The sequence below is a fragment of the Cydia splendana genome, chromosome 4 (assembly GCF_910591565.1).
Source record: "Cydia splendana chromosome 4, ilCydSple1.2, whole genome shotgun sequence".
NCBI classification, from domain to species: Eukaryota; Metazoa; Arthropoda; class Insecta; order Lepidoptera; family Tortricidae; genus Cydia; species Cydia splendana.
This window is the reverse complement of record NC_085963.1, coordinates 16,436,020-16,454,373: the sequence shown is the minus strand read 5'-3', so window position 1 is coordinate 16,454,373 and position 18,354 is coordinate 16,436,020. Positions and strand designations below refer to the sequence as shown.

Below are 18,354 nucleotides of genomic sequence, written 5' to 3'. Positions count from 1 at the left end.
GACAGTATAGTATTATAGATAAACCAATTTCGATAAGAATACTTATTTCTTAATTTATATAACCTAAGGGAATTAATTATGTAGCTAAGTACCGCTCTTCTTAGTCCATACATAATTTTAATCACTAGTGACTAATTAGCATAATATGTATAACCGATTTATCAGAATTGTTTGTCGTACTTACATTTAAATTTAATTTAAATAAAATTACATTCGAAATGCATAATAAAATTAAGAGCCCATGAACTCAAAACAAAAATTCACAGATTTCGTGCCTCACATGACTATCGAGCACATTGGAAATGAATCTACGGAATTCGAAAAAATATTGTCATATAAAAAAAATATGTATACAAAATAAAACTACAACGTTGAATGATAATTATTTTATTCTTAGATTAACACAAGTATCCTGGACATAACGCATGTGAACAAACAAATTGCAAAATTTCCACACGCGTATCGAAGTTTGAATAATTGTCGCCGTGGCGCATAAGTATAGGTACATATTTCATTTTTCGATTAATAAGCAGGATATATTAATGTTCAAAGTACAAGAAAATTATTACACGGCAAATCCGTAGTCAACTCGAGAAGTGGTAGCCACATCGCCATTATCGTCACTCAAGTCTTGATCGGCAGCGGCCCATTTGCTGCAAGATATGAAATTTTCTTGACAGCAGTTTGAGAGAGATGACCATAACAGCGTTTGTCTATGTTGCACCAAACCTGAGCTCCAATAGGTACTACCAGGGTTCAGCATCAGCTATCTTGGGTAATGCTCTACCATGTGATCATCATGACGAATCGGATGTCCAAAACAGCGCGTGCCTATGTTGCACCAAACCTGAGTTCCGCTGGGTACAACCAGGGTTCAGCATCAGCTCTATCTTGGGTACTACTCTCCTAAGTGCTCATCAAGACGAGTCGGATGACCAAAACAGCGTGTGCCTATGTTGCAACAAACCTGAGTTCCTTTAGGTACAGCCAGGGTTCAGCATCAGCTCTATCTTGGGTACTACTCTCCTAAGTGCTCATCGAGACGAGTCCGATGACCAAAACAGCGTGTGCTTATGTTGTATTAAACCCGAGCTCCACTAGGTACTGCCAGGGTTCAGCATCAGCTATCTGCTAGCAGCCGCCAGCAACATGCTGAGGTGAGACCATTTCGTGGCACTTTTTCTTTTTTATGTTTCTCTGTATAAGTTTTTATTTAGTGTTTGTGCTCACGAATAAAATTATTTCTATCTCTATTTCTATTTCTATTTCTACCTCTACCTCGACCTCTACCTCTACCTCTACCTCTACCTCTACCTCTACCTCTACCTCTACCTCTACCTCTACCTCTACCTCTACCTCTACCTCTACCTCTACCTCTACCTCTACCTCTACCTCTACCTCTACCTCTACCTCTACCTCTACCTCTACCTCTACCTCTACCTCTACCTCTACCTCTATCTCTATCTCTATTTCTATTTCCACCACCACAAGAATGCATAGATTGTCGAATAGTGCGTTATCTACGCCCGTCTCAAACAGGATAGATAGAGTTAGACCAAGAAAAATCTGCAGCGATTTTGATAGCCCACGCAGTGCAAGTGTTATTCTGCCGTCATAATCCCGATAATTCACAACAAGCACCGATGACGAACTCTGCGAAACATGAAGTCTTATTGTGAAAAATGTCGTTCTGACTTTTTGACTATTTTAAGGTTAGGCTACAGGGCAAACCCTTAAGCCGATCGTCTTTGTTTTAGGCTCAAATTGTAGCTGACTAAATTGTCCAGAGCCGTTTTTCTCAAATTTTTGATATCATTCTTCGTTTCCAAATTATCGAGCACCAAAATCAAAAATTCGGAAAAAATTGAATTTTATTTTCACTATTTCGACCATAACTTTTTTCGTTTTTGACTTTCTCGAATAATTATTTATGCACCTTATAGCTCTCGTGATTATGCATCTTTTGAGCCTATTTTTTAATATCATATCTTCACAACTTTCCGAGATATAAGGGGATCGCACTTTTTCGTGAAATCTGACCCTATACTGGAGCGAACGAAAAGACATTTCCAATGTCAAAACGGGCGTTTTAACTTTGGACGCATATATAGATTGACGAATCCAGCAACATATAGTTTGATGTATTCAAAAGGTACTTAAATACAAAATACAGTACATAGCAGCCCCCTGTTTTAGATATCTGTCATTAAATTTAAATAATCACGATTATTTAGCAGTGGCGCTAAGTGTGCACGTTGATGGGCTCTTAATACCTAAACGATTAGCGTAAAATTTGCGTAGGTGTGCTTGGTCATAATTTTCCTACATGTCAAACCTAATGTACCTAAACATATCATGAATAAGTAATCAATTCTAAAATAGCATTTCATGAAATGATCAAATTCTATATATGATCTGGCTACGACATACATCTGCACGCAGTTTAATCTACGAGTATACATATATTTTTTGGTAATCTAATCCAATTATCCAACCAATGATTGATATTTCTCGCTTGATTGCCCTAATTCATGACAAATGTTTGAAAAAATAAGTAAATTAGCATATAACATCACAATAAATAATAAATAAATAAATAAATATTATAGCACATTTTTACACAAATTGACTAAGCCCCACGGTAATATGTTTTACCAACGACAAGGATGGGTTTAGTAGGTAGGTACTTAAGTATATAATTTACCTTACATTCTGCATTTTTCTATGTTTGACGTTAATGTATCTCATTTGACTAGAAGGTTAGAATTTTACGTATTTACTTACATACGTCATCATTTTGTTCTCAACATATGCTATTCATGCTCATAAATATTCTTATAAGACCCCGCATTATTTTGAATCGAATAGTAGGTAGGTAGGTAGTAGGTAGGTAGGTATTGTTGTTGAATATAGGTACCTATTGTTGTTTTCAAGAATAGGTATTGTTTGAGTATCATTGCAACGGTTTTTGTATGAATCTATTCCTTTAAAACATCGTATTTTTAGGGCTCCGTATCAAAAACGTATCCTTACGGTGCGACTCAAATGAAATAAAAATTAGGTACCTATGTAGGAAAATGTAAAAAAAACATAAAGCTGCATGAGACTATTGAAAGTGTGTAGGTTTTTTGTTGTGCCTGAAATTTCTACAATGTGTAGGTACCTACTACCTCTTACATACACCAGTGGTGGACAGGAAATCCTAAAATTCTAACGTACCTACTGTTACTTCTGTTTAACCATAAATTGAATCTGTGTTGCTACTGCATTTATCTACTTATTACGTCATAGGCACAATTGATATAGTATAACAATAGTTGATTTGTGTACCTGAATAATATTAAAATTATTCAAGCATGTAATCTATTATATACTCACTTTTTACTATTTCTCGCTGATCGCGTGATTAAAACAGGTAGGTACAATTTATTCACAAGGAAAGTTGTATACAAATAATTATACGAACTTGAATGATTCTATTGAATGTTAACTACTATTGTAACTTTTAAATAAATGTTTTAAACAAAACATGCAGTTGATTAAATCGAAACAGTTTTTGTTTTATTGAAGTCGGTTAAAAAAGACGAATCTTTAAGATTTATTACTCGTAAAAAAGAAGAAGACATACTTTTGATGATTGATGTACCTAATAGTGCTGACCCATTCTAGATTCGATGTTATCAGACCCCCGTTAAAATTATAAAATGATTTGCACACTAACTTTCTACTTAAAAATCACATATTTTTCTCTTGATTATCAATAGGTCTCGTATTCTGAGTATTAGGAATGACCTAAAATGTCTGGGGTAGGAACACATCGACTTACGTCAATAAAAAGGCCACCACTACCAACCAACTCTCTTCATATACCTATGTATTTTTTTCCTTGTTTCAGTTTAAATAAACTTGTTGTTGCTTGTCTCAAACAAAAGGCCCAATTTTTTATAGCGCTACCATCAGGTAGGTAATCATCAGATTACTTACATATATTTAAGACCTCAACATTGGAAAACCTACGCAATGCTGTCTTGTGACATTTGCAACAAGTATGCCCTGAGATAACAGTACATGTTGCATGAGCTGCGATATTTTAAATATGCACCTACTGGCGACCTTTGATTACAAGTGCACTAATTAGTTAATTATCTGGAGACAGTAGCTACCTGAAATATACGTAATTAGGCACGTACTTACACATCACAGAAGGTCACATTTTACCCTTGGCATGAACATATCAACGACGCCTGTTGATATAAAAATTTCTCCTTAACACAAAAATATGTAAACAGGAAACAACCTCGTATCAGTATTCATTTATTTTCGTAAGGCCTGCCATACAAAATTATCCTGTTTCATTTGAATTTTGTTGTAGGTACAAGTAAATTGGGATGAATTTTGATTGTTTTAAAAAGCAATGAAACAAGAAATCCTACTTTATTTAATTTTGGTTTAGAAAGGTTCTAATTAATAGATTGCTACGATTAAGTATGTACATTGTAATGCACGAGGTTAAATCATTGCGTACATAGGTATGTCGTATATTCCTAGTTACATATGTCTATAGAAAAAACCAGGGCTTTTCCGTTTCCGCTTCACTTATCTCAAATTTTAATACCATATAGGAAGTTAGGGAGTGTATTAGTAACTTGCGTTACACAGCAAGGGCTTATTTCTGACTGCACGTAAGCCTACAATGAGCATAAGTGTGAGTGGTACCCTGGTACCTAATTGTTATCAACCAATTTTAATCCGATTTGCCCCGCAGACCTGTTCACTCTTACTTCTGACGCAGCTCAATGGCATGTATCTTGGACATCAATTTGTGACATATCTAATGTGTCTACGATTTTTTAAGGTTTTTTGTACCTACGATTAAATATATAAATCCGATTTTAATAGTTTAAGAAAAAAACTTTTGACTCCGAATAGAACACACATAGGTACATATATGTACCCAAAGAGAATAGAATCACTATGTCTGTACCTACTTAATTAACTAACTGTGCGCGTTATTCCCGGCACGCCCACAAAGTCCACAACCATCGCAGTTTTCTGTATCACATCCATAAAGGTCAGGCTGTCGAGGTCTTCACGTTCGCACCCTTGCTCAAGTCTTACCTTACATCACATAATTCACATATCGTAATACGAGTAGGTTATTAAATGATCTGTTATTGTGTTGACCCTAGCCTAGACTGCACATGTAACCTACTTACGCCTGCTCGTTACGACTTTATTTTCCAAGCCAAAATGTATCTAATAACGTCTTTTGCTCGACTGATTTTGTATAGTACGAATTAAAACTTATTAAGTCAATCATATCGTTTTTGTAACGTGATATTTTATAAAATCAGTGAATTGATACGTTTATACTAAGTAATCTAGGTAACATGTCGCCTACGCCGCTTGGTTCGGTTCGGCATTCATAACCCCATTGCTGAAAGTATAGTGCTATCGACTGACGAAGATTCGATCAAACAGTGTATTCACACCCTAAGCTCGCAATTATGAGATTCATCATCATCATCATTCAGCCTAATATATACGTCCCACTGCTGGGCACAGGCCTCCTCTCACTCGCAAGAGGGCTTGGGCTATAGTCCCCACGCTGGCCCAATGCGGATTGGGGACTTCACATACACCTTTTGAATTTCTTCGCGGATGTATGCAGGTTTCCTCGCGATGTTTTCCTTCACCGAAACGCAAATGGTCAATATCAAATGATATTTCGTACATAAGTTCCGAAAAACTCATTGGTACGAGCCAGGATTTGAACCCGCGACCTCCGGATTGAAAGTCGGACGTCATATCCACTCGGCCACCACCGCTTTTATGAGATTAATTATCTGGATTTGCTTTGGTCGTTGTGACATCTGCATATTCTAACGTAACAGATTGATTCGTATGCAACAGACAATCCTATTGTATTTAATAACAATAACTTGCTTTTGTTGTCGTTATGGTACTGTACATTTTTCTTTAAAGAAGCCAATTCATTATTAAAATTATATTCGCGCCTCGGCTAGTTAAAAATTTACATTTAATAACAAAAGACTATTTAAAATATGCATAAAGATTACAACAACGTCTTTGTTAATGTTTTCACTATGTAATTTTTTTGTATTTCATAGGTTTTGGCATTTCACGAGAACAACAAAGTTTACAGAAACTTAGTTAGATTTTAGTTAAAACGGCTCCATATTTTTATTTATTTATAAGTATTTATAGCACAAGAGAAAACACAATCCTATACATGCAACATATATGTTGTGACTCCTTTAATATTATTAGAGATTAAGTGGCGGCGTGTCAAACCGGAGTAATTTGGCATGCACTTTCTTTAAGGCAAGCCGGTGGAAATCAGTAGACGCTTCACCACTGATAAGGATATAGTCACAATATGTCTTCCCTGGCTGAACAACAACTTGTTGATTGATTTTAATTAGGGATGTACCGACTAGTCGCCGACTAGTCGGGAAAGCCGACTATCCGGCCACATTTGTAGTCGGCGATTAGTCGGCGACTAGTGGGCAAAAATGGCCGATTAGTCGGCACTTTATTAGTGAAAGAAAAACAGAAAAAAAGAAATGAACAGTCAATATTTACCATATGTTTTATGTCTATTTTACTAAAATACCTATTCAGGGTGCATACGAAAACTTTTGTTCATATAATTGACCGTTTGATCATTATCGTATGTTGGTGGGCTGGTGTTTTCCTCTACAGGCCGATCTCAACTGATTCTCGTAATTTGATATGCAAGTTCGATAGTTAAATAATTTTATTATTATTCAGTTTTTGGTTTTTTTTAATGGTGGAGCCATATGGGAAACTATTAATATTATTGCAAAATTTAGATACTTAGACAGGGCACGTTGCTCGTAAAGACGCTGACCACAGTAAGGGAAATAGAGCCTTGGAAATACCTCCTACAAGCTGTACTGACGGTCTGCTCAGGATCGCAAAATAAAAGAAAGACAGAAATTGAAGGAGGATTCTTGTGATAGGTCTTTGAAGCTGTAGAGAACACCTTTTAGCCAAGCTAATATGATGAATAGCGCAACCAAAGGAGCCAAACTATGTTTTTTTCAGCTGAACTTATACGAAACTAATGATCTGGCCGACTAGCCGACTAGTCGGCTGACTAATCGGCCATTCGAGCGCCGATTAGTCGGCTAGTCGGCCAAATCCATAGTCGGTACATCACTAATTTTAATCATACGTCAACATCTCTCTGACATCGTTAATAATCAATCATTGTACTCGTACCTAATAACTAAAACTAATATAATCGCCTTAAGAGTTTTCTTAAACTAAACTATGTTTGAAAACGAAAACATGATATAGGTACTTAATGGGCCGATTTATATTATGGTTGTAGGTGTAGGTAAATTTCGTAGCGTTCGGATAACATATGGCTGGTTTGAAGAAATTGATGAGCTCCCATCATTCTGGTGGAATAAATACGAAATCCCATTATGGGATAATAAAATGTACTTTTGTAATTTGCCATTGAATTTCGAAAATACCACAGGTACGTTTTCGCTCTAGTTGAAGATTTTTTAGGACACACTTACGGTAAAATTGCGCTTATTGTGTACAAAATAGGCAACTCTTTTAAATCCAAAAAAAATCATCCCATAGTGCACCATGGTGCACGCTGCATCTTACACACAAATTTGCATTTACGAAGACGGAGATGTACAAATATAGAATAGTCGTAAGAGAATCGTATATGGTGCGAGTGGCTTATCGAGTCGACCGCTTTGTGACTGATACGCCAGTTTAAACTTACATTGTGACATCAAAGTAACGATATAAACAATATCAGTCGCCTGTGCGTCTCGCTTGCGCCAATACATGTACGGATAAGTACGAGCGAATTGCACATGCGACTGATATCACTTAGATATCGTTTTGATGTCACAATGTAATTTTAATTGGCGTCAGAATTGATTTAAATAAACGCAAGAGCGAGATATAGATCTTGAAACTAGGTTCTTGTAATCTTAACTAGATTTCCTGTTAAAATGTTATATGATTTGTGTTTTAAAGATTTTTTTGGTTTTACTCTCAGGTTTATTTAGTTCAATGCATTAGTAATTTGTAAGTTTGTCATGTTGTTACTTCTTATAGGTATCTATTTTAATAAAAAAGAAGTTCATATGTAAAAAAGTACATTATGTATTGCATAAATTCATTTAAGGCATAATAGAGATTTAAACTTTTCATGAAGCTTTCGTTCTATATGTAGTTTTGTACAAAGCAATAATGACATTGTTTTGAGCGACATTTTTCTCTGTAGTCACTCCGCTTCTCCATTCAAAAGTACTCTGCTATAGTCTCTCTGTGGGTATTACCATTATACATATAAAATATATCTAATAATATATCATGTATATTATTTTATCTTTCTTCGGGATATTTACTTTAAAAAGTGTGCATATAAATAGTGCCTATCTTGAAAAATATTTACAAATGTTACATTTCAGATGCATAGGGCAGTGACCTAAGGAAAAAAGTTATGTAGCATAATTTTATAGAGAAGTTATATCGAACAAGTAAATAAAATACGAGATAGCAATAACTACTCGAGAAACTCATAGCTGTAGGTGTTGTTTTCAAGTGTTAAGAAAACCGATGCTATTTGAAGTTGACAGTGGTTTTGTTTTATTTGGGAAATACATTGTAGGTAGCGGCAATTCAGTCTCAGTCGACAACTTTAAAGCAGTATGCTGACATTCAAATACTAATCGAAACAAATAGACGGTGTGACCTAATAATTAATAAATAAAGCTAACCTTATAAATAGGCATCGTTGACTTTTGAGAAAGCGGGAGATCATGTTTCGAGCTTAAATACCGGGGCTTGCTGGCACTACGGAATATTTTAAATGAAAAAGAAATATATGTATAATTTATAATCAGGAACCCGCCTTACCTGATACTTAGGTATTCAATTGGCTTCATACTTAATTGAAAACTTCATGTAAAACACCCTGAGAGCACTTTAATTTGCGGTGAAATATGTAATTTAAAGGTAAACTCGACTCACCTATTAGACTTTTTAAAATGTAGGTATTTAAGAAGGAGTGGATACTTATGCGAGAAGGAAAATGTAGAAATATTTTATTATAAAATCTCCTGTCAGCGGCTACTAAACCAGTTTTCAAACTTCTTGATACTTAAGTAGCTAGGTACATAATAAAAATTGTATCAAAAAGGATTTTATATCATCTAAAAATTTCAATCCATTGAACTGAAATCCACTAATCGTTTGTTACTAATAAACACACTATACTAAATATTAATAATTGCTAGATGTTCATACAGTTGTCGTGCTGTTTTGATACTTGTATTTGTGTGCTCATCTGTTTGTTCCTTTGTCAACGTTATCTCGTTTACCTGAGCTCAATGCACTTTACCTGGTTCCCAGAACAAAATGCGATAACAGAAAGAAATATCAAGCGACCCAATTGATGAAAACAATAGATGCACTAATGTGTTTTTAAATAATTGCAGTCATTTATATTATATAGCTACCTACAACTTTAACTTTAAACGGAACCGGTAAGTTACGATTACAATTTACACCTATGTTAAAATATTTTATGTGGTTTGAAATGATGCTGTCTCAGTAAATGGGAAGTACCTATTTCCCAAAATTATTATTACAGTAGGCGCTCGCTACAAACCTAAATTTTTTAAATAATTAATTTGCCTGAGTTTTCGCGTAGCACGGTGGGTATTAAATTGTAAAGTTCGATTCGAGTTGTATTCGATTCAATTTGCAAACCAGAGACTAGAGGGTGAAAAATCGATCTATCTAGGTTTTATTGTTAGTAAGATTCGCTTTTAAGTGTTTTCAAATATGTAACAATATCAATATTTATAACACACATTAATTGCTGAGTGTGAAGTCCCTAATTCGCATTGTGCTAATATGGCTGCCTGTTCCCAATGTGTTGTGGGACGTTAGTATAAATATACATATATGTACATACATATATGCTCTTGATGATGATACAATAATTGTTTATATGGGACTCCCTCTGGTCGCATAACAACTTTTGTCATATTTTTAATTGTCATAACACCTTATGTATAACATTGTAAGTCATAAAAATCTTTAGTCAGAATTATTCCTGAGCATAACTGGGTTTTTGTCATAAATTAGTTATGTCATAATTTTTGTAGTCATTAATTTAATTCGCATAAAATTTTAAGTCATCTGCTTGATATCCATAATTGTTTTTCGTTCGAAGTATTGCAGTGCATAGTATTAATATAGACATAAAAAATTTAGTCATATATTTAGTGGTCATAAAAGAAACTAATCATAATAGGTAGGTTAGGTTCGTTAGGTTGCTTTAGATGCCCGAAGGGCAAACTACGCAGAAATAGGAGCCCCGCGTGAGCGGGGCTCCGTCGAATTAAGTGTTTGGACGGAGATTAGGGAAAAGGTTTTTTCGAGGAGTTGTTGAGAGGCTAAAATTAGTTTCTTAAATTATTTATGTAAACCATTATGGTTGAAAATTATTATGCTACAAAACGTTATACGTAAAAACCTTATAAATATCGATAAATATGCTTTTAGCTATGGTATGACATTTGATTCATTATAATCAAAACCTATATGCACAAAAAAGTGCTGAGTATGTCATCAAATATTATGGCTAAAAATGTATGACGCAATATAATATGACTTTTCATTTGTATGCGCAATGATGATTATGACACAAGTTGTTATGCGCATCATCAAAGATATGACCTAAACTTGTATGCAACCCAATATGGACCCGTTTATATGATTTAAAGTCTAATTTCACGATTTTTCGATTGAATGCCTGCAAAAAATAGTAATCTGATACATTTATTGCCGCTACTGTATTTGTACAAGGCAAAAGGTTATCACTTATCAGGCTCTGTGTTTCGATTAGTTATGGAAATTGCCTGCAAATGGGTTTTTATGCCTAAAAATAACATTAAATACACCAACGCGTATTTAATCGTGGTTAAAAATAAAAAGCCAATAAACGTTAATCGCTTGAATTAGACTAACGAAAATACGACAATGTCAAATTAAAATTGATGTCTGTGTAAAGATTTGATATCAGGTTGTAATTATAAGATTAAAATTTTTAGTCTGGCCTAGACTGAATGCACTTACCACGTCTGTCAAAAAAACTATTAAACCTTACCCGCTCCACCATTGCAAAGTGATGCACATACTTCCACTCCTTAGTCAGAAACTATTTGAATAGAATATAATAGAATAGATTAATTGTACATCGTCATTGAAAGATTGAACTAAGTAATTCCAAATTCGGTTTCAAACGGAAACTGCGTGAAATACTTATTAACACTCAAATTGAATCTGGACCCGCTGCACATTAGTTATTTTTATTTTTTATTTCTTATCAAAATATCGATAAATAAATCACAAAAAATTTAATTCTTTATGACGCTTTCGTTTTTTTTTACGCCACTTTTTCTTTTATGCTGCTTTTAAACTCAAAATAACTATTCTTAATTTATTTTTCACTTACTTTCTTTATTTATTTTTCGTCTTAAGTTAGGTATTTTTATAATATGAATATAAAAGTAAAATATAAAAACACTTACTAAACAATAAAAATTAATATAAACACATTATAAAAAACCTAACCTAGGGTGCCGCCAGCAGCGGGGCAAGGCCCAAGCTACCGGTGGTCAGGGCTGCAGAGAGAGGAACCGGCGGACTATCCGCGCCGTGTCCAAGATCACCGCCTTCTGCATCTGACCCTTGATCCAACCACCTAGCGAGAGTCTCTCAAGATGTTGGTCGAGACTCTTCGCTATTAGACCGTTCACTGAAACGACTATCGGGACAATGATCGTCGAATCAACATCCCACATGGCGGTTATCTCGTGAGCCAAGTCTAGGTACTTACTGGACTTGTCCTTCTCGGCCTTCACGAGATTCTCATCATGGGGGATGGTGATGTCAACGAGCACGGCCCGACGTTGCGATCGATCTATTATCACAATATCAGGCTTATTGGCTACAATAGTCCTGTCAGTGATGATAGATCGATCCCAATAGAGCGTGGCACGACCATTCTCGAGAACAGGCGCAGGTAAGTACTTGTAGTACGGTACTTCGCGGTCCACAAGGTCATATAGAAGAGCAAGTTGCTGGTGAATAATCCTGGCTACGAGATTATGTCTGTGCAAGTACTCGCCGTTAGCAAGATGAGAGCAACCGGAAATGATATGCCTGAGTGACTCTCCGGGACGGCGGCATGCCCGACAGATGTCGACCGTACCGTCCTTCAGGATATATTTCCGATAGTTGTTCGTCATCATCACTTCGTCCGCAATTGCACAGGCAAAACCCTCGGTTTCTCCGAAGAGGTCCCCGAATCGTAACCAGTTCACCGACGCGAGCAGGTCCACATCGGGTCCCGTGAGGGCCTTGTAGAACCGCCCGTGTAGCACCTTACTCTCCCATGCCGCCTTGCGATCCGCAGTACTTAGTACCACAGGTTTGCGCCAGTTCTCGTTTGCCAAGGAAAGCGGCGTGAGGTTCCTATCTACTGCCACCACATCACGATGCATCCCACACTCGTTGTTAAGGAAATAGTTCCTGAGATTGTACACCTCGTGGTTGTGGAGATCCTTGGCGTTTAGGAAGCCTCGGCCTCCACACTTCCGTGGGATGTACAATCTCATAACTGACGAGCGTGGGTGTAGCATGCGATGTGCGGTGAGCAGTGATCGGACCCTCCGATCCAGGGCGTCCAGCTCGGTCTGAGTCCACCTTAGTATGCCAAAGGAGTATGTGAGTAGGGGCATTACCCAGGCGTTGAAGGCGCGCACTTTGTTGCCTCCTGACAAAAGACTGTTAAGGACTTTTGTGAGCCGACTGAAAAAGCGCTCCTTCACCGACCGTCTAATACCCTCGTCCTCAATACCCAACGACTGTGACATACCAAGGTATTTATAGGTTTCTGATTCAGAGATAGATCTGAAAGACATTGTCTCAGAAAGTTGTAAATTTGTTGAATTTACAACCCTCCCCCGCTGTACATGCATAACCGCACATTTATCGACACCAAACTCCATGTGGATGGCACTACTGAAGACTTCGGTGGTTTTCAGTAGCTCCAACAAGTCTTGGCTATTTGGTGCAAATAATTTGAGGTCATCCATGTACAGAAGGTGAGAAATGACTTCACCCTCTCTCCGAAGCCGACAACCTAGTCCCAAATCCTTCAGCAGGGTGCTGAGGGGATTCAAAGCTAGGCAGAACCACAGGGGACTCAGACTGTCGCCCTGAAAGATTCCTCGCTCAATCCTTATAAAATCCTGCGGGCCAGGGCGGTCATCCCGGCCTCCTGGTTGACGAAGGACTGTGGTCCACTGTCTCATACACGCGCTTAGGAAGGCTCTCAAAGCTGCATCAACTTTATACAGCTCTAAGACCCTCCCCAACCATGAATGAGGCACCGAATCATAGGCCTTCTTGTAGTCAATCCAAGCGGCCGAGAGGGCACCCTTGTTCCGCCGGATTTGTTGGCAGATGGTCATGTCTATGAGGAGGAGCTCTTTAGTACCACGGGACCCAACCCTACATCCATTTTGAGCGGAAGCCAGAATATTGTTTGCGACAATGTGCGCGTTGATTTTTGCTCTCAAAATGGATGTAAGGAGCTTGTAGAGTGTAGGCAAGCATGTGATGGGTCTGTAGTTCTTCGCTTCCGTGGTACTACCGGACTTATAGAGCAGGAAGGTGACACCAGTTGTTAAGGAAGGTGGGAGAGAACCAAGCTCGAGGGCTTGTTGAAATTGTGCTGCCAAGCAGGAGTGCGAGCATCGGAACCACTTTAGCCAGAAGTTGTGCAATCCATCCGGCCCAGGACTTTTCCAGTTCTGGGCCGTGCGGATGGCACAACTGACGTCATCGGGGCTGATGGTGACTGCCCCCATAGGTTCGATGGACTCGCACTCACGCTCGACAACACTCATCCAACCCCCCTCGGTGTGTCCGACAGGCACCGACCAGATGCTACGCCAGAAGTCGGTCATGGCAGTAACATCCGGCGGCTGCGTGTCGGGCGTACGAAGGTTGGTTTCCTCCCACTTTCGGTACACCTTCCTTTGGTCACCTTGAAAAAGGCGATTCTGCTGAAATCGATCCACACGCTCTCTGTAGCGGCGAATACGGTTTGCCCATGCATAGACTTTCTGCTTTAGAAAGTCGATGCGCTCTGTGACATTGGCCATGTAGTCGCGGGGCCTAATATCCGTCCCCGCGAACGCCTGGTTCACAAAGCGCATTACTCGGGGGCGATTGTTTCCCCCCCTGAAGCAGATCAGCTTTGCGATGAGAGTCCTAAACGAGCTGATACGTTGCTCGATCCGCGCTTGCCATGCAGGGACACCTCCGACGGTCCTAGGTGCACGTTCAGCGTCCGGGAACTTGACGCGAGCAACACGGCACGCCGCGATGGCTCCACAGTACATGATCGAGTGCGTATCATCTAAATCTTTACTAGTCCGCAAATGTGGTTCTAGTAAAGCGTTTAGGGCTCCCATTAGCGCTAGATTGCGTCTATTCATAGGCAGACGTGGTAATCGGGGCCTAGAGTTGGTTGTGGCGCGATACTGCGTAATCGCCTCTTCCAAAGTCCTCCTCAGTTGCTCATTAGCAGTTGTACTCACATTCTGACTCGCGAAGTTCCCCTCGTCGGTACTGAAATCAACCCGTGGCGCCCCCGGTGCCAGGTCGGGTGCGGGCACCGGATCCGGCGACGTGACGGGCAGATCTCGCACCGAGGTGGGGTCCGCGCGAGCAGAGAGAGCCTCCTTGCGAAGCCGATCAAGTGTCGCGTCATCCAAGCGCTTTAGCCGCTGAATGACGCGCACCTGATCCGATAATCGCTGCTCCGACACGGTGATGGTAGGTTCAAGAGCCTGAAACAGAGGCAGTATTCTCGAACGATAGGCTGATAGCTGTGTTCCCCCCTCTGTAGCCCCATAATAGGCGCGCATGACATGACTTACTTTATTATTATGTTTTTTATTCTATATATAATTTATATTTTACTAATATTTAATGTCACTCCCTAAGGCCTTGGCAGAATAACAGCGTTGGAATTTGCCTCGTTTGCAAATTGCAACAATATGCTGAGACAGGGCCTTTTCCCTACGGTACACATTGCTGGACCCAAGTGTGTATTCTTTTCTCTGTTTTGTTTTTTTAAATGTGTACATAATTTCTTTGTTTTGTTGTTCTAATTATCTTATTCTTTCATCTTATTGTCCTGTGTATGTGTGTTTTATGGAATAAATGTCTCTCTTCTTCTTCTTAATTATTCGTTTTTAGCGACCCAACTGCCTAAATCTCTGGGCCTCTCTACACACCTTTTAGTGTATACTGTACAGAGAGGCCTAGAACCCAGGTTCTACTGTATAATGATACAAGAAAATCGTCTTTAAATATGTATTAATTGGCTTTCAGCTACTTTGATCACGGCGGCGGCGGGCACGACGGTCGGTTGGACGTCGCCCACGCTGCCAATCCTGATGGCGCACGACTCACCCATCGAGACCACCGCCGACCAGAGTTCGTGGATCGCCTCGCTTATGATCCTCTGTTCAGGTATACCGCTTACTACACCGTATAATAGACATCGTATTTTTTGCCATTTCTGACAGCACGATCCGTACAGCGATAGTTATTTATAATGGATACTTCAAGTTATTTATCATGTCAGTTTTGTATAAAATATAATAAAGTGTGCATTGGTATGAATAGTGAAGTGTAGCCGTACGCAGTCTCTGAAACTGAACTGTCGTATAAACTGTAAATTATTAGTAGCTTGTTATTATTATCCCAATTATCTGTTATTTTCTACGGTGAAAAATGATTAACTAGCCCGTAACAATAGGTTGACACTGCGTAAAAAGTATCATGTCTATCTGATAATAAGACTTATTAAGTACTTACATGTACATATATTATACAACTGTGTACTGTAAATAAAAAAAATATGCACCAAATAACAAAACTACTATCAGCCAATGACGATCAGTTAATTAACACTTGTACAAAAATAACTTACCTATATTTGAAGGATTAAAGTTTCTAATTTGCAAACATTCATTCATAATTTGCAAGATAAATAATAATAATACATAAATATATAAATGACTTAAATATGTAACTCGTGACACATAACATTAGAACAAAAACAAATTTAAGATTCATGTACTACCTACTTAAAATCAATTTCACCACAATTGTTTCACCACTTACAAAGCAATAAGATCTGAATATATTTTGCAAATAGACATAAAAACTTCAACAGCCATTGCCGTGATCCTAATTAATCGTATCAGACTAGGCATGAAACCCATTCATTTATCTCTCCTATTGAATTTCTACGTCATTTAATTATAGGTAACCTGTATTATCTCTCGGCTAAACCGCATAACCTGAAATTTGGCTTTTAATACAAGTAGGTATGGTAAATCTGTGGTAAATACACAGCAGTGATGTAGGTAAATGTGCCTACCTGTTATGCTCACTGCGAGTGTATTTACCACAGATTTACTATATTTACCACAGATTTACTAAGTATCGTTTAATAGAACAGGTATTGATTTATCTGATTATACGTCAAGGAGTTGACGACCTTATCAGCACATTACAAAACTACCTATGCGATAGATAAGTAAATGTTTATTACTTAGATAGCTATTAAACACAATTATTAGCTATGGATTATCAAGCGTTAAACAAACTTCTCGGTGGTTTTAATTTCTGATTTGTAGAATCAAATTATGTTTTTGTATGACTTTTGGGCCCAGAATGATTGCGTTGATACATGTTGATTTTTTTAGCACTATGTAATAGATAGTAAACAGGGAATGCTTCCAGGACTGAGTTTCTACGGTGAGAACCGGGAATTCTCGATTCTGGTACTGTATAGTATAGTATATTTTGTATAGAGAACCAGTACCGGGAACAAAAAACCAGTAGGAAATAGTACAATGCGCAAAAGGCACGTATGGGCAAGGCAATTTGTTAACCAGAGTCAAAAAGCAATTGTACGGGCGGTATTTAAAATTAAAAAATTTTGGTCATATACCTTCCTTATTGCACAATGTTATTTGCGAACCGTTTGGGCTAAAAATGCCGCTCTAGGAATCGGTGCTGCACACGTTTGTTATGAGAAACCGTGTTCTATTTATAAGTGTCACACTACAGCTCCGAGGTAGGTATATTTCCCGAATTAACCATAAAAAATACGAAGGCAGATCAAATACGCACGCTCAAATAGTTACCGTTATCGACATAGTTATAACTGACCATTTTTAAACCTTAGTGCGACAAGATAAGGATCTAAACGTAAGAGTTAAGCTGCGTTGTTGACAGTAGGTACATACTTGGTACATACATACATAGGTAGGTGCGAACAGCAATCTTGTTAAAAACCCTTATATTTACCTACAGTGTAATGAAGCCCAAACCGAATATTTACATGTGTGCATCTCTAAATTTGTTGTATAGGAAATTAAATTTTTTTCGTTCTTTTTAAATAGCTGTAATAATTAGCTTAGTCATTGATATAACATTAAAGACACAATATTTCATATCGCAAAGCTTACGCAAATGTTTAAACTTTTCGAATTAAATGAAATCCTAATAATTTTAAATTGGTTAAGATTTGACGCCTATCTTGCACCAGTTACTTAGTTCAAATTCAAACACTGCCAGTTTTTCTTATAGGTAAGTATAATTGGTCTGCCATATAAACAAACTACCAATTTAAATTTTAACAGATGATCAGTACTAAAAGTTCTCAACGGTATAGGTATACTTAGCAAGATTTAAACAACATTCTATAAGCAATGGAACGGTTACCTGCAAGCGCATAGTTTCTTCCCGATTAGTACCTAATGTTTGTTAATACGTAGCACAGAAATAGTGACCTATATTTACGCATTTATTTTCAGCCGCCAGTCCAATACCCGCGTCATACCTGGCCGACAGAATAGGCACGAAGAAGACCCTGCTCCTGGCGGCGGTCCCATACATCATCGGCTGGGTTCTGGTCATGTTCGCGGGCAACATCCCAACGATATACGCCTCGCGCCTCGTCTCCGGCCTGGGCTATGGTATCGCATATACCGCCGCTCCTATGTACTTGGGGGAAATAGCCTCCGATGAAGTACGAGGCGCTATGGCGACGCTCATCACTGTTATGTCTAAGGTTTGTGCGAGTTGTAACTAAATGTGTTGGCCAAAGTATTAGATGGTAGATTACTGAGATTACATAAATAACGTAGATTATTACACTAAGTA

The 18,354-nt window shown here is 38.1% G+C and overlaps 1 protein-coding gene and 1 long non-coding RNA gene across 2 annotated transcripts in view; one reads left to right on the top strand and one right to left on the bottom strand.

Annotated features, from left to right (window-relative positions):
- Positions 1 to 18,354, bottom strand: part of LOC134790059 (uncharacterized) — a 509,644-nt gene that overhangs the window by 99,823 nt on the left and 391,467 nt on the right. The window lies entirely within an intron of this gene.
- Positions 1 to 18,354, top strand: part of LOC134790039 (facilitated trehalose transporter Tret1-like) — a 29,230-nt gene that overhangs the window by 9,605 nt on the left and 1,271 nt on the right. The window contains exons 2-3 of the mRNA XM_063760794.1: positions 15,505 to 15,645; positions 18,006 to 18,262. Of these exons, the coding sequence (XP_063616864.1) occupies positions 15,505 to 15,645; positions 18,006 to 18,262 (398 nt within the window). The remainder of the gene's footprint in view (positions 1 to 15,504; positions 15,646 to 18,005; positions 18,263 to 18,354) is intronic.